This window comes from Diachasma alloeum, unplaced genomic scaffold (genome assembly GCF_001412515.2).
Source record: "Diachasma alloeum isolate Michigan unplaced genomic scaffold, Dall2.0 Dall_scaffold_00412, whole genome shotgun sequence".
In the NCBI taxonomy this organism is placed as follows: domain Eukaryota; kingdom Metazoa; phylum Arthropoda; class Insecta; order Hymenoptera; family Braconidae; genus Diachasma; species Diachasma alloeum.
Window position 1 is genome coordinate 129,640 of NW_021680551.1, and position 23,028 is coordinate 152,667.

General features: G+C 40.4%; 1 protein-coding gene across 1 annotated transcript; it reads left to right on the plus strand.

Annotated features, from left to right (window-relative positions):
* The first annotated feature begins 19,232 nt into the window (after nucleotides 1–19,232).
* On the plus strand, nucleotides 19,233–21,546 carry LOC107042086. The gene is made up of 2 exons (XM_015262957.1): nucleotides 19,233–20,552; nucleotides 20,749–21,546. Exons 1-2 carry the CDS (start codon nucleotides 19,233–19,235, stop codon nucleotides 21,544–21,546), a joined length of 2,118 nt encoding a protein of 705 aa, XP_015118443.1.
* Nucleotides 21,547–23,028: the final 1,482 nt, after the last annotated feature.

Genomic DNA, 23,028 nt, shown 5'->3' on the forward strand with positions numbered 1-23,028 from the left:
CTGCGTCTCACCAAATTTATTTCACACAATTGATAAAATCAAAAATTTCGGGAAAAGCCAGTCAATATATCGCGAATCAGGCTACTTTGACCCTTGATGGTATTTTTGCTAATTTGAAACAAGCTTTCGCACCCCGCCAGACATTATCTCAGTGGCAAGGGCTACTTGCAAATGTTCATCAGAAATCTAATGAAAAAATTATTGATTACGTGGCAAGGATCAATGTTTTGATTCAGGGTATCACAGAATTAGTTCAAGAGAAGTATCCAGTGGACGTTGCAGTCGGGGTTTTAGCTACAACACAGGAGGGAGCTCGGGATAGTTTTATTCGCGGTTTGAGGGGTGAATTGAGTTCACACGTTTCAAATGAAAAACCGGTAAACTTTGAGGCAGCAGTAAAAGTTGCAATTGAAAAACAAAAAGAGATTGAACAACGCAACGATCTCTTCAAGCATGAACAACCCAAAATTTCACACGACTCACAAAATCAGTCGAATCATGCTATTCCAAACAATTCACAAAATTATCACAATCGTCATTTCAAAAATCACGGTCCGTATAATCTGCAGAATCGGTCACAGAAACACATTCCTGCTAGAGTCAATGTTATGCAGACTCAATCTCAGAATTCAGATAATTCATTTAAGAATCAGAGAATTTGTTACGCGTGTGGGAAACTGGGTCACATGATGAACCAATGTCGCAGCAAGTTTCAGCCGGGATATTGTGTTAATTGCAAGATGACGGGGCATTCAACACGTAATTGTCGTCGCGGTAATTCTAGTAATGCAAATGCACAAAATTTCCAATCAAGTTCACCGAATCCTCCTCAAAAAGCATCAATTAATTTTAATCAAGCAGAGCAAACGACGCTCCCATGTGTGACTATCACCAGTGATGATTTATTGAATATGAAAAACTGACTCCTTGTCGACTCTGGGGCCGATATTAATTTGTTGAAAGAAAGTGCATTAAAACCAGGTATTAAAATTAATAGAGACAAACGTTTCGTATTGAGAGGAATCACCCCAGGGTCAGATGAAACAATTGGTGAGGCTCAGATCACGTTTGATTCCATTAAATGCAATTTCCAAATTATTCGTGCAGATTTCCCCATCAAATATGACGGTATATTAGGTGCGCAATTTTTACGAGATGAGAGAGCAACGCTTTGCTTCTCTGATAGTAGTTTGCGAATCGATGATAAAGGAATTTCTATTCCACTAATGCAAACTAGAGTAACAGTTCCTGCTCGTTGCAAGAAAAAGGTGGGAATCAAGGTTTTGAATACTGAAGTAAAAAAAGGGTACTTGCCTAGATTAAATTTGGGGGAAAATTTATATGGAGGAGAGGCTCTAGTTACAAATAATAAAGGAATTATGTGGATTTATATAATTAATTGCAACGAGGAGGAACGAGAGCTCAACATTCCAGCGCAATATATTGACGAAATTGAAAATTGTTCAGAAAAACCAATCAAGACATGTTACTCGATCGAGACAGAATCCATTGAAAAACGAATGGAAAGACTCGCGAATAGTCTTCATCTAGAAAACCTCAATACTGAAGAAAAAAATAGTATTCTTAGAATATTCGCGAAATTCCCCTATCAAGTCCAGCTTCCAGGTGACCGTTTACAGGGAACGAATGTAATGACTCACAAAATTCCAACAATAGATGAAATTCCAATTTCCACAAAGCAGTATCGGTTTCCCCAAATTCATAAGGAAGAAATCCAAAAACAGATTAAAGAGTTACTTGCGTCGAATGTCATTGAACCCTCATCTTCTCCATATAATTCTCCGATTTGGATAGTTCCCAAAAAGGCTGATTCAGCGGGAAATAAGAGGTGGCGTATGGTGATTGATTTTCGTAATCTTAACGAAAAGACAATCTCTGATGCGTATCCTCTTCCCAATATTATTGATATTCTGGACCAGCTGGGAGGTGCAAGGTACTTTTCAGTCCTTGACCTCGCCTCTGGGTTCCACCAAATCCCCATGGACGAGAAAGATAAAATTAAAACAGCTTTCTCCACCCCTAATGGTCATTACCATTATACCAGAATGCCTTTTGGTCTAAAGAATGCACCAGCGACGTTTCAACGTCTGATGGATCAGGTATTAACTGGTCTCCAAGGTGTTGACCTGTTCGTGTATCTTGATGACATAGTTATCTATGCATCATCCTTGGAAGATCATGAGAGAAAACTCATGAAGTTATTAGGAAAACTTCGTACAAGTCGATTGACTTTACAGATTGATAAATGTCGATTTTTGCAGACAAGTGTTACCTATCTAGGGCACATCGTCAGTGACAAAGGAGTGACCCCTGATCCAGAAAAAATAAAATCCGTTAAACAGTTCCCAGTCCCCAAAACAGCCAAGAATATTAAAGAATTCTTGGGTCTGATTGGTTATTATCGACGGTTTATTCCAAATCTCGCGAAAATCTCTCGTCCATTGACCCAATTATTGAAGAAAAATCAAGTTTTCACATGGAGTACTGAATGTCAAAATGCTTTTGAACACTTGTGCGATCTCTTGTGTAAAAAGCCAATACTCCAATTTCCTGATTTCAAAAGAATTTTTATTGTTACGACAGATGCGTCCCATTATGCCCTTGGCGCAGTTCTCAGCCAGGGCGAAATTGGTAAAGATTTACCTGTTTCCTATGCCTCGAAATTATTAAGAGGAGCCGAACTTAATTATTCGGTTATTGAAAAGGAGTTATACGCAATTGTCTTTGCTGTAAAGCATTTTCGGCCCTATTTATATGGAACAAAATTCCAACTTGTGACAGATCACAGACCTTTAGTATGGGCTCATAAAATTAAAGATCCGGCATCGCGGCTGCTTCGTTGGGTATTATTATTGCGAGAGTACCAATATGAAGTAATCTACAAGCCAGGACGACTGAATTGCAATGCTGATGCACTCTCACGAAATCCTGTGGACTTGTCAGATTTATCGATAGCGAATATTAAGTTAACTGAGAGTTTAATTGTTGAAAAAGAATCAGTTCACTTCCAGACGATTTCCTCAATGAATAGGAATGTAGTGACAGATTATCAGAGTAAAAATAGAGAGATTCAAAATTCAAAAAACCTCATCGAGAGTGATGAGTGGCTCATCGAGTGTGATGAGCAGTTCATTGAGCGTGATGAACAGTTTGCTAGTGAAAGGGAAGAAACTCAGACTCAGGGTTATGGGGACCCTGTAGAACAGGAAGATGTTGGCCGAACGGACACAGTACTGTCTGCGGGTGATACCACTGACCTAGAGGAGTGCTCACCCTTTCCTAGTGAATCAATGAGTTGTGAGAATGAGATGAAGGTGGTAGTTTTTCCGGGCCCGGAGGCATGGAGCGGAGGCATGCCCAGTGATGAGAGTTATGACTGTAAGACGTGCACGCATGACCCAAATGAATTAAGACAGATAATAGAAAAACAGAGAGATATACTAACACTCGAGTTATCCAATGGAAGTCGAATAAATCAGAGTTTATCTAAAAATTTAGTAAGAAGTAGTAAAAATAGTCCCAACGAAGATAGTCGTGTTTGTGAGGAATGCCCAGTATTACATATGGAAAATACCAGACGTATTTTTAATTCTGATTCAGAAGAAATACCCCCTTCTATTCAAGTCCTAGATGAAGAATTTCTCGACGACATCAGTGATTATGATGATCAAGTTAGTTCTTCAGATGAAGAAGAAACTAATACGCCTGAAATAACTAAAGTAGTTAAACACGGAAAAAGAGTGAAGAAACGCATTCCGTTTGTTGTTTTCAGCGAAACTAGAGATGGAGTTTTCATGAAGAAAGATAACATTGGAACTTTCATTTCTGCTGATTTTAAAATGAGAACCCCAATTTTTCAAGAGCTTCTAGCTAGAAGTTTTATTAATGAAAATCAATTCCCCAAAGAGAAACCAGAAATTGGCGATGTAGTAGTCTTCAAACATGGAAATTTCCATGTTTTTCTCGTCATCATTAAAGAGTCAGTCGAAGATAAAACAATTTTGAGCAATATAAATCTCGGTATTTCCAAATTGAAAGAAACAATGGATTATTTCGACGTGAGAACTATAAGGATCGCGACAACTGGAGGCGGGCTTGATAAACTGCCCTGGGGTAATGTGAAAATGTATTTAGAAAGGACTTTTCCCCAAGGTTATCATGTAACGATTTGCCTTAATCAAACGGAAATCCCTGAGATCGATAAACGTGAGAGGATTATAAAAGAAATGCATGAATCTGCAGTAGGTGGACACAAGGGTGTTGTGAAAACTTATGACAGAATTCGTCGATTATATTTCTGGGAAAATATGAAATCACAAATCCAAAACTTTATCAAACATTGTGTCACCTGTCAGAGGAATAAATTGGTTAGAGTGAAAACTAGACAACCAATGATCGTGACAGATACCCCACAAACAGCATTCGAGAAAATTGCACTTGATATTGTAGGACCATTACCCATTACTAGCACAGGCAACAGATATATTTTGACTATTCAAGATAATTTAACTAAATATTCACTAGCAGTTCCATTAGCGGAAACAAAAGCAATTGACATAGCAAAAGCATTCACTGAAAATTTTATTTGTGTTTTTGGTTGTCCTGAGGCAATTTTAACCGATCAAGGATCTAATTTCATTGGTGAAGTCATGAAACACTTAGCAAAACTATTCAAAATTCAACAGTTAAAAACTACAGCTTTCCATCCTCAAACAAACGGGTCCCTCGAGAGAAGTCACTTGGTTTTAGTTGAATATCTGAAGAATTTTATTAACTCTGACAGAGACTGGGACACTTGGATAAAGTACGCGATGTTTTCTTATAATACATCAGTTCATGAGTCAACAGGGTTTACCCCTCATGAATTAATTTTCGGTAGATTAGCACGCATCCCCTCTAGCTTTGTAAGAGAAAGTAGTGTACCTGTATATACAGATTATCTAGGCGATTTAGTTGATAAATTACGTAAAACACAATTAAGCGCAGCAGATCATGTTGATTTAGCAAAATTTAGATCTAAATTATATTATGACAGGGCTGTGAACCAGAGACATTTCCAGCCAGGTGATTGGGTATTTTTAATTAATGATGCTAAAACAAGTAAATTAGATGCTAATTATTTAGGACCTTATGAGATACAAAAAGTGACGAATAACGAAAATGCAGTGATAAAACTGACGGACTATCAAACAAAAACTGTACACATAAACAAGTTGAAACCAGCATTTTTACCGAAGAAATAATCAATTAAGATCTAGAATTATAAGGATGTAAATAATTATATACGTTCCTTCTTGAGGAAGTAAACTATAAGATTATAGCCTACTATAAATAGATCAATAAGTCTGTTCAAAAATTAGACTCTTGTTGAGTCTAATTTTTATTATATGGGGGAAGGTGTGATGTCTTGACGTTAAAATTTATAGATAGGGCTATTAATCGGCCATAGCAGTCCGCGAGATTCAAATTATTGTTGAAAAATAATTTAAATAGTTTAGAAAATTAACAATATACCAGAAATAGAAGAATAAAGAAAGTCTGGAATACAATGGACTAAGAGAACGAAAAACAGCATCGCAAGCGTGAGAAAAACCGTTACGGAAATAGTAAATGTCAAATACTTGAGTTTTGTTCTTATAATTTACAACCCTCCAAAATTCTCGTTGACTAAATACTTTCCTCGAAAATCCAAAATTTAGAGAAGAAAATAAATTTAACGGTTACGGTCCCATGTCGTAAAATCTCAGTTCTGATTATTTCGAAAGTTTCTCTGTTTCACGTGACCAACATGTGTGGGCTTTCCTTTGTTCATTGTTTCGCTAGACTGAGGGCCTGAGACTCTTCGCGACGAAGTTTCACGACGTCACACGCTCCCCTTCTTCCCCTTTTTCCATTTCCCCGCTTTTCCTTGAGTTTCACTTTTCCCTCTCCACTGGGCCGGGATTGCGCGCGTAACTTTTGGTCCAGTGGGGTTGCGGACCCAACCCTTGAAGTTAAGTTTAAGTTTAAGGCAGTTCCATCGTGGAAATTGGTGGTGAAGCCTTCAGCTTCCAGCTTCTCTCTTCAAATAGTTTTTCAGTAGAGTTTTTCTAGAGTTTATTAAATTCATTTTTTGTAGTGCGAAGTTTAAAGTCTGAAGTTGAAGTATTTTGAACAAAAGTGTTTGTGGGCTCTCTTAAGCACTTGTGTTGAATTTATTTCACAATTCAACCCTTCCAACCAAATATTCTGGGATTAAACAATTGGACTTCGATGGCGTGCTCATCAGAGCTTTGGCGGCAAACGAATCTACAGTCAAAAATTGGCGCTCTAAAATTTATTGGCGCTACTGTCCTCCTAGTTACTTCGGTAGGACATAACAAGGTGCCCAGAATCTCCTACAATTCCTAGAGTCCCTAGCTAAGAGGCCATTTTTACTATAATAAGTGGAGATTTCAAATTGAGAATAATTAATTACGATATTAAAATATTTAATTTTAAGATGACGAAAACCCAAAACTACATGTAGTTTCATTCAGTTATTTTTGTAAATATATTTCCTTTCCTTAATGGGTTTTTAACGTTCTCGAAGTTCCAAGAAAGGCCAAACATTCACTCTATAGAATATTTCCAACAGCTGTAACCCTCTGACATTCGCAAATCCCCTGTAATTTATTATTTCCCAAATATTTCCGAGTCCCATAAAATAAATTCATCTCTCCTTTCAAATTCCCAAGTCCTTGTAAAACTCGAAACTGTTTTTCCCACTCTCCGTCTGGCCCCTGGGCCAGTCCCCAGCATTCACTCCACGAATATTCATCCACGCTTTTCCGGAATTTTGCCTCCCCTTTTTTCCGCGTCTGCACCGTCATAAAGTTATTTGCCCCGTCGAGACATTCGAGTACCCTCTCTCGGACCTCATTACTCATATTTTTTCTATCTTTAATCCCTGACCGTCATAAAACCCTTCCATAAAACCCTCCAGACGCATTTCTCCTCGGGTCGCCTCGTTTAATCCCTGGAAAACGCCCTCCCCTTCTTTTCCTTCAGCAGTCGACGAAAACTCCAGGAAACTTTCTCCCCCAAAATTCATTTCAGCGATGAACTAAAATCTGGGGAAAATAAAAAATGCACGCAACACCACACACAACAGTATAGAGATCAGTGGCCCTAGTTGGCTCTTTGTTATGTCCTACCGAAGTAACTAGGACGACAGTAGCGCCAATAAAATTTAGAGCGCCAATTTTTGACTGTAGATTCGTTTGCCGCCAAAGCTCTGATGAGCACTCCATCGAAGTCCAATTGTTTAATCCCAGAATATTTGGTTGGAAGGGTTGAATTGTGAAATAAATTCAACACAAGTGCTTAAGAGAGCACACAAACACTTTTATTCAAAATACTTCAACTTCAGACTTTAAACTTCGCACTACAAAAAATAAATTTAATAAACTCTAGAAAAACTCTACTGAAAAACTATTTGAAGAGAGAAGCTGGAAGCTGAAGGCTTCACCACCAATTTCCACGATGGAACTGACTTAAACTTAAACTTAACTTCAAGGGTTGGGTCCGCAACCCCACTGGACCAAAAGTTGCGCGCGCAATCCCGGCCCAGTGGAGAGGGAAAAGTGAAACTCAAGGAAAAGCGGGGAAATGAAAAAAGGGGAAGAAGGGGAGCGTGTGACGTCGTGAAACTTCGTCGCGAAGGGTCTCAGGCCCTCAGCCTAGCGAAACAATGAACAAAGGAGAGCCCACACATGTTGGTCACGTGAAACAGAGAAACTTTCGAAATAACCAGAACTGAGATTTTACGACATGGGACCGTAACCGTTAAATTTATTTTCTTCTCTAAATTTTGGATTTTCGAGGAAAGTGTTTACTCAACGAGAATTTTGGAGGGTTGTAAATTATAAGAACAAAACTCAAGTATTTGACATTTACTATTTCCGTAACGTTTTTTTCTCACGCTTGCGATGCTGTTTTTCGTTCTCTTTGTCCATTGTATTCCAGACTTTCTTTATTCTTCTATTTCTGGTATATTTTTAATTTTCTGAACTATTTAAATTATTTTCCAACAATAATTTGAATCTCGCGGATTGCTATGGCCGATTAATAGCCCCATCTATAAATTTCAACGTCAAGACATCACATCTTCCCCCCTCCATACTCACACCGATACGTTTCGTGAACTTGGTGCCTCAATGGGGTTCAGGGGTCTCCGCAGTACTCTTGGGTAAAATATGACAATGTGCTTGCGAATTAAATATATCATATTGTAATCGAAAATGTTAAAAAGGTATTTGTAAAAGCAATTGTAACTACTTTCATGGTTTCGTTCGTGTTTAATTAATTATTTAAATTGCGCCTTATACACAACCTTTATGGACGCTACTTTGTCCTATACCCCTCACACTGTTGACAATGTGCTAGCCAGTAAAGGAAGCTAAATTATTCTATATTAAGCCCTAAACAATATGGGCACGAAGTCCCACTGGGTTTTATCGTTGATTTGTTCAATAAATGAACGACAAAAATACTATAGCGATGTCTGTCATTATCCAACATACGCCATGTTTGATGTCCCGTCTCTCTCGAAACTAACCTCACTAACTTGACTATTTCACACTCCACTCACCCGCGCGCTCATCACAACTGCGGAGACCCCCTAAGTAAATGAGTACTTGTCGGAAATATTTTTTATGTCATTGGGTCCGATCAGGGTTGGGCATCTGTCAATAACCGCAATTTCTTACGTGACATTGTAAAAAACCCGTAATTTGCGTAATAAATGTAAAAAATGTAAAAAACCAGCCGACGTTACGTTTTATCGTAAACCGTGAAGCTTTGCGAAGATTATACCTCTCGAGGGTGATAAAAATCACGAGGTTCATACCTCGCCAGGGATCATACGTCTCGAGGGTCACACCTCGTAAGGGCCATACCGTGTAAGGGATGAATTTTACAAGGGTCTTTTGCGACTTGTGACCCTCGTTAAATGTACTCTTTATGAGGTATGAGGCTCATGTTTTTGAGTTTCTCAAAATCCCGCGAATCATACCACGTAATGTAATAGTACATTATGTCACCACCCTGGCGAAAAAGACTCCTTAAATCTTATTTTAAAAAAAGTGTAATCGGAAATAGTGACGTTATTGCCGTTCCGCCATCATTTGCGATTAAGATAAGTATGTTGCATGAATGAGCAGAATGATGAGATGAACGAACCAAAATTTATTTATTTTATAGGTATATCGCTAATTGATATCAATTTTTTATGGTTAAATGCCTAGAAGAAAAATAGTGAGCGGTTGAAAGCAAAAGGGTTTGAGGGGAACATCCCCAAATCTCACTGCTATTGAAAAAATCGTTTGGGCTGAGGCTCAATAGGGTTTAGGGGGACATTCTCCTCAATTCCTATTTCATTATTTCTCTTCGACTAGGCTGAATGGGGACATAAATAGACCAAAATTTATTTATTTTATAGATATATCGCTAATTGATATCAATTTTTTATGCTTAAATGCCTAGAAGAAAAATAGTGAGCGGTTGAAAGCAAAAGGGTTTGAGGGGAACATCCCCAAATCTCCATGCTATTGAAAAAATCGTTTGGGCTGAGCCTCAATACGGCTTAGGGGGACATTCTCCTCAATTCCTATTTCATTATTTCTCTTCGACTAGGCTGAATGGGGACATAAATAGACCAAAATTTATTTATTTTATAGATATATCGCTAATTGATATCAATTTTTTATGCTTAAATGCCTAGAAGAAAAATAGTGAGCGGTTGAAAGCAAAAGGGTTTGAGGGGAACATCCCCAAATCTCACTGCTATTGAAAAAATTGTTTGGGCTAAGGCTCAATAGGGTTTAGGGGGACATTCTCCTCAATTTCTATTTCATTATTTCTCTTCGAATAGGCTGAATGGGGACAGAAATAGACCAAAATTTATTTATTTTATAGATATATCGCTAATTGATATCAATTTTTTATGCTTAAATGCCTAGAAGAAAAATAGTGAGCGGTTGAAAGCAAAAGGGTTTGAGGGGAACATCCCCAAATCTCACTGCTATTGAAAAAATCGTTTGGGCTGAGGCTCAATAGGGTTTAGGGGGACATTCTCCTCAATTCCTATTTCATTATTTCTCTTCGACTAGGCTGAATGGGGACATAAATAGACCAAAATTTATTTATTTTATAGATATATCGCTAATTGATATCAATTTTTTATGCTTAAATGCCTAGAAGAAAAATAGTGAGCGGTTGAAAGCAAAAGGGTTTGAGGGGAACATCCCCAAATCTCACTGCTATTGAAAAAATCGTTTGGGCTGAGGCTCAATAGGGTTTAGGGGGACATTCTCCTCAATTCCTATTTCATTATTTCTCTTCGACTAGGCTGAATGGGGACATAAATAGACCAAAATTTATTTATTTTATAGATATATCGCTAATTGATATCAATTTTTTATGCTTAAATGCCTAGAAGAAAAATAGTGAGCGGTTGAAAGCAAAAGGGTTTGAGGGGAACATCCCCAAATCTCACTGCTATTGAAAAAATCGTTTGGGCTGAGGCTCAATAGGGTTTAGGGGGACATTCTCCTCAATTCCTATTTCATTATTTCTCTTCGACTAGGCTGAATGGGGACATAAATAGACCAAAATTTATTTATTTTATAGATATATCGCTAATTGATATCAATTTTTTATGCTTAAATGCCTAGAAGAAAAATAGTGAGCGGTTGAAAGCAAAAGGGTTTGAGGGGAACATCCCCAAATCTCACTGCTATTGAAAAAATCGTTTGGGCTGAGGCTCAATAGGGTTTAGGGGGACATTCTCCTCAATTCCTATTTCATTATTTCTCTTCGACTAGGCTGAATGGGGACATAAATAGACCAAAATTTATTTATTTTATAGATATATCGCTAATTGATATTAATTTTTTATGCTTAAATGCCTAGAAGAAAAATAGTGAGCGGTTGAAAGCAAAAGGGTTTGAGGGGAACATCCCCAAATCTCACTGCTATTGAAAAAATCGTTTAGGCTGAGGCTCAACAGGGTTTAGGGGGACACTCTCCTCAATTCCTATTTCATTATTTCTCTTCGACTAGGCTGAATGGGGACATAAATAGACCAAAATTTATTTATTTTATAGATATATCGCTAATTGTTATCATTTTTTTATGCTTAAATGCCTAGAAGAAAAATAGTGAGTGGTTGAAAGCAAAAGGGTTTGAGGGGAACATCCCCAAATCTCACTGCTATTGAAAAACTCGTTTGTGCTGAGCCTCAATACGGTTTAGGGGGACATTCTCCTCAATTCCTATTTCATTATTTCTCTACGACTATGCAGAATGGCGACATGAATAGACCAAAATTTTTTCATTTTATAGATGTTTCGCTAATTGGTATCAATTTGTTACGTTTAAACGCCTTGAAGAAAAACAGTGAGCTGTTGGAAGCATAAGGGTTTGAGGGGACCATCCTCAAATCTTACTGCGATGGAATAAACGTTTTTGCTGAGCCCCAATATGGTTTAGGGGGACATTCTCATATCCTACTTTATAGTGTCTCTCATTGGGCAGAAAAAAAACAGAAATTGCATTCCTTCTATTGGTATACCGCTACTTCAAATCGAATATTTAATCATGAAATAATGAGGAGAAAAATAACGAGCGTTAAAAAAATAAGGATTTAATGTGAGCATCCTGGTATTCTATATCGACGAGGGAAACGTTTTTGGCGGAACTCCAATTAGTTTTAGGATGGAAATACCCCTCATTCATTCTTTGATAATGTGTCTCTCGTTGGGCATAGGAGGAAAGAAAAGTCTTTTGTTGATTTTAGTCATGTTTCACTAGTTGACCTTTATTTTTAATAGAAAAATGTCGAGAGGGGAATCAATGAGAGGTTTGGGAACGGAAGGCATCATTAGGAGCATCAGCATAAAATAAAACTATTTTCCATTGGTTTTCAGGAAAAAAATATTTTATTGTAAACTCTTAGAGGTGTGAACCGAGGTCTTTCACACGCTTTCTATCGTTTCATTTTTTTCATTGTTTACCATCTCCATCTGAGTTATCTGATCTCAAATGAGATGATGGCTTCCCTTGTGAAGGTTGTTCCAAACGCTTCTTCCTGGCTTTTCCCTTTCTGCGGATCGTTTTCGTCTCTGAGTCGGATTCAGAGGATGTAGAGGAGGAAGACTGCTCACTGGGTCTTTTAGGAGGCGTCGACGTTGGTGGCAACTTGTCGGAATCTGTGGATCCAGAAGATTAAGGAGGAGACTCCAGACGGAGTTTTTTGGTTGTGGCGGAGTTGGTGTCGAGTTGTCGGGATCACTGAGTTCAGAAGATGAAAAAGACTGCTGACGGCTTTTTTTTGGACGTGGCGGAGTTGGTGTCGTTTTGTCGGAAGGCTTCGTGTGTCTTTTCTTGGATTTACTCGGGGTCTTCCTCTGCCTCTTTCCCGAGGGTTTCTTGCCAGAATCAGCTACTTTTGGCTCTGTAAAAGGCCAAATACATTTCGTAATTGGACCCACGATTTTCCATAGGAAATCCTATAGTGTTTTTTCAATCCTTTAAAATCCTTCAATGAAAAAACACTCTAGGATTTCCTATAAGATTTTCAGACGGGACTTTCATTTTTACGACTGGGTTTCTTCGAATCCATAAGATACTCATACCCTCATAACATTAACGTAAAACCACCAGAAGTTCGGTTCCGTAACTTTTGACCCGCGGACAAAATTTCCGCGACAAAATAACCAGCGACAAAATATCCGCCGACAATTTTCCCACCGACAATTTCCCTCACTCCCATTATTCCCGAGGTACAAAATATCTGCAGCTAAAATATCCGGTTGTTTTTTATTGTATTTTGAGAAAGAAGGCAAAATTTTTTATTTTCAAAAAAAAAAGAAAACAGGAAATTTATAAAAACATTTAATTGCTCATAATTCAAACAAACACTCGAAAAACACGATTTTTACATGCACTTTCAACGTCTCGGCCCCAACAGCAAACAAATTCACCAGGCTTCATTCCAACAAGGTACTATCCCTTCCCTCTCCACCCACTACTCCAAAAAAGAAAAAAAAAAGAAAAAATAATTGATCTTATCATTTATTTCCTACCCCTTCCCCCACCCCACTGCCCCGAAAAAGAATAAATAAGCATCAAAAGTAATTGATGTTATCATTTATCCCTAACCCTTTCCCCTCACCCCACTGCTTCAAAAAAGAAAACAAAATTAACAAAAACAATCAATATTAATATTTGGTTCTAACCCCTTCACGCTTTCCCCCTCAGCCCGTCTATTCCAAAAAAAAAAATATATCAAAAATAATTGCTAAGAAATTCAAACACTTCGATATTCGAGGTAGCTGAAATTAAGACACCTCGAATTATTCAGACACTTTTTAGTAACTGAAAAAACGAGTACAAAATGTTTTCGAAAGTGTTCGAAAAACTTGTACAAAAGTAACTGACATTCAGTCATTAGTTTTTGCAGTGCATGCGCCCAATCGCGTTACGTACAGGACTCACTTGTCCCGCCCGTTGGGGAAAAAAACCGGACTTTATATAATGATTACTCGAGAGGGAAACGGCCTATCAATTGCATTTTTTTTCAGTACATGGATTGACACTATCTCTGCACTGTGTTTTTTTTTTATTTTTCAATGTCGAGCGGTTAAAAAAATTAAAAATTAAAACGCTGAAATTGCCTTTAACGTGTTAAATTGGAAAAAATATATCTCATGTTTGAAACGGCCTTGATTTTTCATATTATGTCAAATTCTGTCGATTTATAATGAAATCTGTGAAATTTCTCATATTTCGACATATTTCATCAAAAAACGTTTACACGGATTGGGTTGAATGAATTCAGGTTTTTCATTTTTATGTTGCTAAAAATACTGATATTTCACTTCATTTTCAGTAGAACCAGAAATTTCATTCCCCCCCCCCCCAAATCGTTTTCAGTGTCATTGTCCTGGAAATGAATAATCAACTGTCAATGAAATTTTTCTTTTTCTAACAGTGTTATTACTGCACTCACGTACTCAGCCTTGTGATTATTCCTTTCTCTTTTGTTCGACGCATTCAACTCGTTTTCCTTGTTTGGCACTGATGATCACTCCACTTACTGCATCCATTCGACCCTCACGGTGTGAATACTTCCTGCTGATTCCGAAATACATATACTTGATTCAAGAATGAAATGTCCCCTGATTGGAGTATAATTTTCCCTCTTTAGCGGACTAGTGCATTGATGGTCTCCCACTTGTTCCGATTGTCAACGGTTGTGGGTTGAACGTTTGTCGTTCAATGGGTTAATATGAAATTTCTAGACCATAACGAATAAACAAATACAATATTATTACTCGATTTTTTCAGCTCCTGATCCTATTGATCGTGATATAGCTACCACAAGTGATGAAGAATCTCCTTCCGAGTCATCTTATTCAAGTGATAAAACTAGTGACATTGATGTTTTTGAAACTGAAAATAGCACAGAGAATGAAATCGGAGTAGGAAATTTGTATGAAGAACGCAACCTCCCCCATACATGTGATGAGGAGGACCTCAGGTGTATTAGGCCCAAAGGAAGAGCAGTTCCTCAGCGAGTAGTGATGATAACGAGTATGAGGCAGAATCGGACGATGATACTAGCAGTATTTGGTCTCTTGATTCTGAAACCATGTTCAGTTTTAATACAGACGCAGTTGATGGTAACCGAATAATGTTTACCGCATCTCAATTAACAGTCTCAGATATTTTACTAATGATAACGACTCTCTGTGCAAAGAGAGAACTTAACAAAGAAGTTCAGAAAGAATTGGTGGAATTGATGAAGGTTGCTGCTGGACCCGATTTTGAATCCTGGAACGCCTCCACTTACTATCTAGATCAAATCTATAATCCTCCACGTGACAAAATGACCACTCATTATTTATACGATGCCTGTGGTGGGGTAGCCGTATCGATCAATTTGAGTGAAAAACTCACTAAGGAGATGACGGTGACGTGCGCAGAATGTCAACAGGAGAAAATCATCAATCGAAACACTCCCGATCAATTTATGTCAATCGATGTAGAATACCAGTTTAAGCTGCTTTTGAATGACGAGGACATACAAGAGGATATCATCAAAACTTCTGAAAGTTTGAAAGAGAGGCCTGACGATGGGATCATACGAGATGTATTTGACAGTGACTTGTACAAGAATATCCAGAAACATCATCCTGGAACGTTAACATTCAACCTAAGCACTGACGGAGCTCCACTTTCTAAGAGTGGTTCACAAGGATTCTGGCCTATTCAATTACACATAAATGAAATGTCTGCGAAAAACCGATTCAAAAATATCGTATTGGGTGGCTTCTTCCTCACTGGTCATGAACCAAATCCAAAATTCATGATTGTCTATTTTTCGGTATTCCTGAAACAAGTTGAACATTTAATGAATGATGGAATCACATTTACTCGTCATTTGACAGGCGATGACTACACATTTAAGTTTCATCCCTTGCTGATCCCAATGGATTCCGTGGCCCGACCCGTAGCTCAACATCGGCACCCATTTATCGCGTACTCGGGATGCTCATGGTGTTATGATTACGGTGTCTACATAGGTCATGCCGTCAGGCACGTGATGTCGAATGAACGTCCTGTTATTCGAACACATGAATCCCACTTGGAAGACATCAAAGCTGCCCAGAAAACGGGACTAATTGTCAATGGGGTGAAAGGACCAACGGCCTTCTCTCGTGTGAAAGATTTGGATCTCGTTTGGTCCTTTCCCCCCGACTACATGCATGGCATATTATTAGGTGTGGTCCAATCATTGTGGACGATATGGAACAAACAACGATGTCTGACTGCAGCTGATCGTCGAGAGATTGAAAAACGATACATGCAAATTAGAAGAACGCAAGAGATTCATCGTTTACCACGTACAATGAAGGATATCGCAAAATGGAAAGCCACAGAGTTCAAGTCGTGGTTACTGTATGACAGTATCCCATGTTTGGAAGGAATTCTCAACGCCGACCGATTCCGATCATATTGCTTACTCGTCGACTCTATTGCTACTTGTCTGAAAACCGAAATCACAAAAACGGATACTCAGCGGTGTGACATCCAATTATTACAGTTCTTTGCTGGAACTCAAAAGTTCTTCGGACCTGAGTTAATTACCTCCAATTTTCATTCTCTACTACACATAGGAGAGGCAGTGACTCGATGTGGCCCCTTATGGTGTTATTCGACTTTTCCGTTCGAAAACGGCATTTTTTACTTTAAACGCCACGTATCCTCTCCAGCCTATCGTGCGTTTCAAATGGCTAATAAACACCTGAAAAACAAGGTGCTCAAGTCGAATATTGAGCGTAATACAAAATCAGAAGTATGTCGCGATTTCTGTTTGAAATTGTGGAAGCCAAAACAACTGGAGACTTGTAAACGAACTGAAAACGATATGATTCTCATAGGGGCTGGGCAAGATAGTAAGAAGGTCTCTGCATTATTGGCCGAATACCTAAATTGCTCGGCAATTCCTGTAACCCTGTATCAAAGATGTATTTTCGGAGGTATGATTCTACGGAGTATCGATTACACCCGCCCAAAGAAAACTGATGACACTGTTGTAAAACTGAAGAATCATAAGTTTATTCAAATTCACAATTTCATTCGGACTGTTGGTAAAGGTTATGTTCATGGGCGAGAAATATCCGCAACGCTTTATGAATTCGACGGAGTCACAATCAATCACCTGTACAGAGTGGCGAGTTGCAACGGTCCAGAGCTAATCGTCGAACCTGAAGATATTGAAACGAAGGTCATATATTTCACAATAGATGATAAAACATATATCGCCTGTCTGCCTAATAATATCGAGATTCAGTGATCAGAGAAAACACCATTATCATGCGAAACATCCTTGAACCGTACCTCACATATCGACGCCTATCCTAAGTACGTGAGATTTCGGTCTGGACTTTTTCTGGGGAACTCACTTGTTGCATGCGCAAATTGCAACCGACACTTGGAGACATTAATTTCCGCTATTGGTTGCGCCTCTGCTTTTATAATTCGATTATAAAAGTCTCTATTGCTGCTTAACCTGCAGATTCTTCCTGCACTTTTCGCTTGGCTGTCTCTCTCATTCGCAGTTTTGCCGTCTACCCCTGGTGAGTGATTTTATAACTTGACGCACTGTGGAAGTTGCCTGCTTTGCTAGCAGCTCCATCGCTGCCCTCGTTACCGACGGTCGCCCACTTATCAGCTACATCTGCCCTCTACTCGCCTTTTTTTTTCGGCCGACAAAATGGCGGATGCTGAGAAGGTGCCCTGTAGCAAATGTGGAAAAGGCGGAGCTGCGAAGTTATATCACTGTCGCGCCTGCGGCAACCACTTTCATGCAATTTGTATGAAAACGCTGATTGTGGTGAATGAAAACGGATCGAAAATACGCATGTGTCAGCCATGCTATTCCTCCCGAGGCATCTCATTTCCAGCCCCTGGCATGCGGACACGTCATGGATCCGCCAGCTCCACTGGCTCAAATTCGTCGTCACGATCAGGCACTGCTAGCCCCTCGTTAACTACTCGCTCTCTGAAGGTGCAGACCCCCCCTCCAGCTCCGCTAGTTCTAGCCCCTACACTCCAGCGAGTCATGCAGACGGAGTCTTCATCTCAGCCAGTCTTGCAGCCAGAGCCTACTCTCGCCGACCTTATGGAAGCAATAGGAGTAGTTGCTGAGCGCACTGAGCGCCTTGACACCCTCTCCCTCCAACTAGACAGCGTCCAAACTGAGCTTGCTGATGTCAAGACGAAGCTCTCAGCCTTGGACCAACTACCAGCACTGACCAAGCGCGTGGACGACATTGGAACTGTCGTAGCTGAACAACGTGAGGAGATTCGAGACCTACGGAAGTCTGTAGCTGATCTTGCTACCAAAATCAGTGCACCATCAGCTCATGCCGCTGAATTCTCATCATTTGATGCTGCTACTTTACAGCGTGTCGTTGCTGCTGTCAACTCCAGCTCAGCTAGTCTTCAACGGCTCTCGGGGCAACAGCAGGCTTCTAATGAACTGATCATTTCTGGTTTTCCCGAAAGTGAAGTTCTTACTGATCCTCTCCCTCTGGCTCTAGCTGTTCTGCGCTCTCTGAAACATGTTCTCGACCCATCAACTATATCGAACGCTCGCTTCATGAGGAAGCCAGCGAGTCACCCTCGACCTGTTGCTGCCGCCTCTACTAGTAACATCACCCAGGAAACTGTGAACTTGCATCGCTTCCGAGTGTCCATTGGCCTAAAACTGGCCTCTCCTGGATTACTCCGAGTCATCATCGATGCAAAGAGGTCTAAAGGCAAACTGCTGTTCTCTACTGTTGATTGCTATACACTAGCAGCTTCATCCACTCCTGTCAGTGAGAATGGTGTTGATTTCCAAATTAACGTCAATGAGCTGTTACCATCGAAGACCTACAAACTTGTGGGTAAAGCCAGGTCTGTTTTGAAGCAATCTGGTTTCAGGTTTATCCGGGCCAAACACGAAGCTGTTTTTACTAAATTCAGAGAGGGTGACCTGGTCTATACCAATTCCCATGCGGACATTGATAGAATCGCCAGTCTTCACCCTGTTCACTCTTCCTGATTACCAGACTTCTCTGCACCCACGACTCTTCAGCGATCGGCTACGAATCTGGATCCTGTTTCCCTCACGTCGCAATCTCCATCACTGTCTACCTTGCGTACTTTGCTGCCTAGTATCTCTTCTATCGGAGAATTTCGTGCCTGCTGCCTCAATGTAAATTCCCTTCGCCGGCGGCTGGATACCATCAAAAGCTTCCTCGACTCTCATTCCTCAGCCCTATAATCTCATCTGATGTCATGTCATTGTTGTCACTGAATCCTGGCTGTCTCCTGCAATTCCAAGCTCTATCCTGAATATACCAAAATACAATCTCCTGAGATGTGATCGCAATGAGCATGGCGGTGGAGTAGCAATCTATCATCATGATTCGGTAAAAGCCTCGGTCATTTCTACCTCTAACACTGTCTGGACTGGTCAACCTGGGAATATTGAGTATATCTTCTGCGCAATCCAACCTCCAAGCACCTCGCCGATATTCGTTGCTGCCATCTATCGACCACCTCATGCTCCTTTTCACGTGCCCATCCACTTTACTGAACTTCTGTCAACTGCCATGGATGGTTTCAGTCATAAGATGATTATGGGCGACTTCAACGCTGACCAGCTGTCTCAGCGAGCTGATGCTCTATATGTTCGCACTCTAATGAGTGATCTCTCACTGAAGTTGGTGAATCATGGCGTCACTCATACTACTCTTACCTCGTCAACATGGCTTGATCTCTGCTTCACTGATGAGTGTGACACAATCACTGACTGGTACACTTCTGAACGTCCCATGGCTGCGGGACATCATCTCATCTCAACATCGATAGCCGTTCGTGGATGTAATCCCCGTGCTACTACTATCTTGTCTCGCCAATTATCTCGTCTCCAAAAAGATAACGTGGTTGAGAACTTCCAGAGGACGCTCCATAACATAGATAGGCAGGCTGACACTAATGGTCAGGCTGTGGCTTTCACTAGCACCTTCCTGTCGCTAGTTGATGCTCATGCTCCCTTGTGCCAGATGCAAGTGAACTCTACCAAGACTGCCGCCTGGCTCACTGTTGACCTGCGGCTGTCCGACCAACATGTGACACACTTGTACAGACGTTTCAAACGCAGGCGTACTCATCAGCGGCTGCTTGAATTTCGTCTGGTCCGAAGCCTTCATCAGTCAAAACTCATGGAGGCGCGCATCAATTATTATCACTCTCGAATGTCTGGGTTATCGGGTGCGGCTTTATGGAGAGAGTTACGCAATCTTGCATTGACAGCTGGCTCGAGCACTAGCCCTATAATCTCATCTGATGTCTTGAATGCGCATTTTGCTACTGTCTCAACGGTATTACCTGAGGATCAGCCCGAGCTTATATTGGACCGTTCTTGTGAATCCTCCAGACCCTCTTTCTCCTTCTCGCAGGTGAGTTGGCTCAGCATTCAGACAGCCATCTCCTCTATCAAATCCAATGCAGTTGGTGCTGACGGCATATCCACAAAGATGGTCATGAATTTATTGCCGGCCTTGGCTGACAGTCTTCTCACTCTCATGAATCAGTCCTTTGAGGATTGTGTTTTCCCATCTATTTGGAGGCAAGCCATCATCGTTCCAGTGTGCAAAGTGGCCTCACCAAGATCTCCAGCAGATTATCGGCCGAATGCCCTTCTTCCTTTCCTTGCGAAAGTACAGGAACGACTGGCCTTCAATCAGCTATCTAGATATCTTCAAGCTCACAACATGCTTGATCCTCGTCAATGTGGATTCAGGGTGGGTCACATCACGCAGACAGCTTTACTTAGATTGGTGAATGATGCGAGACGGAGCGTTGATGATCGTAAAGTGACAGTCCTAGTCCTCTTTGACTTCTCCAATGCATTTGACACAGTCTCGCGTCCGCTGCTCCTAGCTAAGTTGGCTAGTATTGGTCTTTCAGCTAGCGCTATGGCATGGTTTCGTTCATACCTTGGTTGGTCGCTCCCAGGCTGTCAAAGATGAGAATGGACTCTCCACGTTCCTGAGTACCAATGTTGGGGTGCCTCAAGGATCTATCCTCGGTCCTCTCCTATTTTCTGTCTTCATCAATGACAGACAAATGAAATTCATCTTTTAGTCGTCCTTCAACGCTGACATCGCCCGGGTTCAGGTGTGGGCAGCTGCAAATCGTCTTCAGCTGAATGTCAACAAGACCAAGGCAATCATCCTGGGTGCTAGACGCTTCATCAATGCCATCGATGTCGACGTCATGCTGCCTCTTGGTACTGATGGCGCTGCCATCGAGCTTGTGTGCTGCGTTAGAAACCTCGGGGTTTTCATCGACAGCAAATTAACGTTCAGTGCTTACATCCAACACGTTGCCTCCAAAATCAACTACGCTTTCTATCAGCTCTACAGCTTACGGCACTACACTGATGTCCCCTTGAGAAAGCTGTTGGTTAACGCCCTCATTTTCCCTCACATCTTCTACTGCCTGGCAGTACTCCAGGGCATGGGCTCAGTACTTGATCTCCTACTACAACGGATGATAAACCGCGCTGTGCGGTTCGTGACAGGACTGCCTCGTGATGCTCCTATCTCGGCGGTGAGACGGAGTCTGGGATGGCTCACAATTTCTGGGTACCGCACAGCCACTATTGCCTCCATCATGTACCAGGTCCAGAATTCTTCTAGTCCTTCCTACCTTACAGAACTCTTCGCCTCTTACACATCCAGCAGGCCCCTCCGTCAGGTGCTAGCGCAACAGGCGTTGGTTGTTCCGAATTATCGCACCGACACATATCGAGCTGCTCTGGCCGTAGCCGCCCCAGAGGTCTGGAATAGTATCCCTGTGCTTATCAGGGAGCAACCTTCGTCTACTGCCTTCAAGCTCCAGTTGCGACGCTGGTTACTGGATCAAGAAGGGCCGGGTTGAATCTTCTGCTCAAAATCCAGTGCAGCTTCAGCTTAGCTTAATCTCTTATATTTCAATATCGAAATTTTCTACCTCTGTCCAATTTATGTTACACCATGCCAACTTATCGCATATCTATATGAATTCATGATTATGTTTACCTCTTAGCTATAGATTCCCCGCACTGAAATCAGTTCAATTGTACTCACATTATTATTTTGGCCTCTGCTGTTATTGCTGTTCTCTCTTGTCTTTTTGTATAATACTCTCAACCTGTCTTAATGCTCTGTAAATCTTTGTTTAAATTCCTAAACAATAAACATCATATCTATCTATCTATCTATTTATCTATCCTGCCAACTGGAACGACGCTGCTCGGACTGATTTTTGTTACTTGTACCAATCTATCACCCAAAAATCAAGCCTTTTCTAGTGACATACCGCACATAAATAACTGAATAGAATCTGAAATAACTTTAGTTATAATACAAGTGTTTTTAGTGCCAATGTTTAATGGAGAGAATCAAGTGAAAAAAGTTATTATTTGAAGAGATTTATAGAATTATTGGCATGCAAAGTAATGGTTGAAACGAAGTGAAGCATTCTGTTAATGGAGAGCAGCTGATGATTTTTGCAGCCATGGTAACGATTGTCCAACAATTTTCTTCAAGATTAGATGATACCTATCGAATCTCATTCTAAACATTTTCGTACATCGTATAGTCTCTAAAAACTTATTCCAATTTGAAATTAACGATGAAAAAGAAAATTTGCTTCCTGTTACACGAGGGGTTAATCATTTATGAAATCTGGTGTGCAGATGGGATTAAAATCTTATGAAATCCTATGAAATCTTGAAATCCCGTGAAATTCTGTGAAATTCCATGAAATCTCGTGAAATTTCATGAAATCCCATGGAATTTTCAGCAGAAATTCATGAATGCCGTAAAATCTTTCAAAATACTATTCCGAATTCATAAAGATTGGGTGAAGTGGGGGTAACTCAACGCAAAAATTTGGTGATTTTGTCACCAAATCTGATAATTTGAGAGGGCGAAATTCTCCGCTGGTCTGCCGGTAACAAATCAAGTGATTTCAAAATTTTGATTAGTGACTGCTAGACAAAATGAAATGAGGATAAAATTTTCATGAGAGTGGAACCTGACAAAGGGACGATTGAATTTCACGGGAGTCAAACGGCGCAAGGGTCATACGGGGATGATCAAATCCCATGAGGGTCAAACATCACGAGGGTCGCAAGGGGATGGCAAAATTTTACGGAAGTGAAACGTCGCAATGGTCGCAAGGGCATGATCAAATTTCCCAAGAGTCAAACGACGCAAGAGTCACAAGAGAATGGTGAAATTTTCACGAGGATCCCAAGGGGGTGGTCAAATTTTACGCGGGTCAAATGTCACGAGGCTTTGCCACAATGGTCACATGGGGACGATCAAATTTCGAATAATTAATTCTGAGATGGTTCCATTTGATTTTCAAGGTTTG

Bases quoted from the DNA above. Each gene is read 5' to 3' on its own strand.
- LOC107042086 (XM_015262957.1), top strand. From the start codon at position 19,233: ATGATTATGGGCGACTTCAACGCTGACCAGCTGTCTCAGCGAGCTGAT. The intron at 20,553-20,748 runs GCTAGTATTGGT...TTCATCTTTTAG, and splicing joins CGCTGCTCCTAGCTAAGTTG to TCGTCCTTCAACGCTGACAT.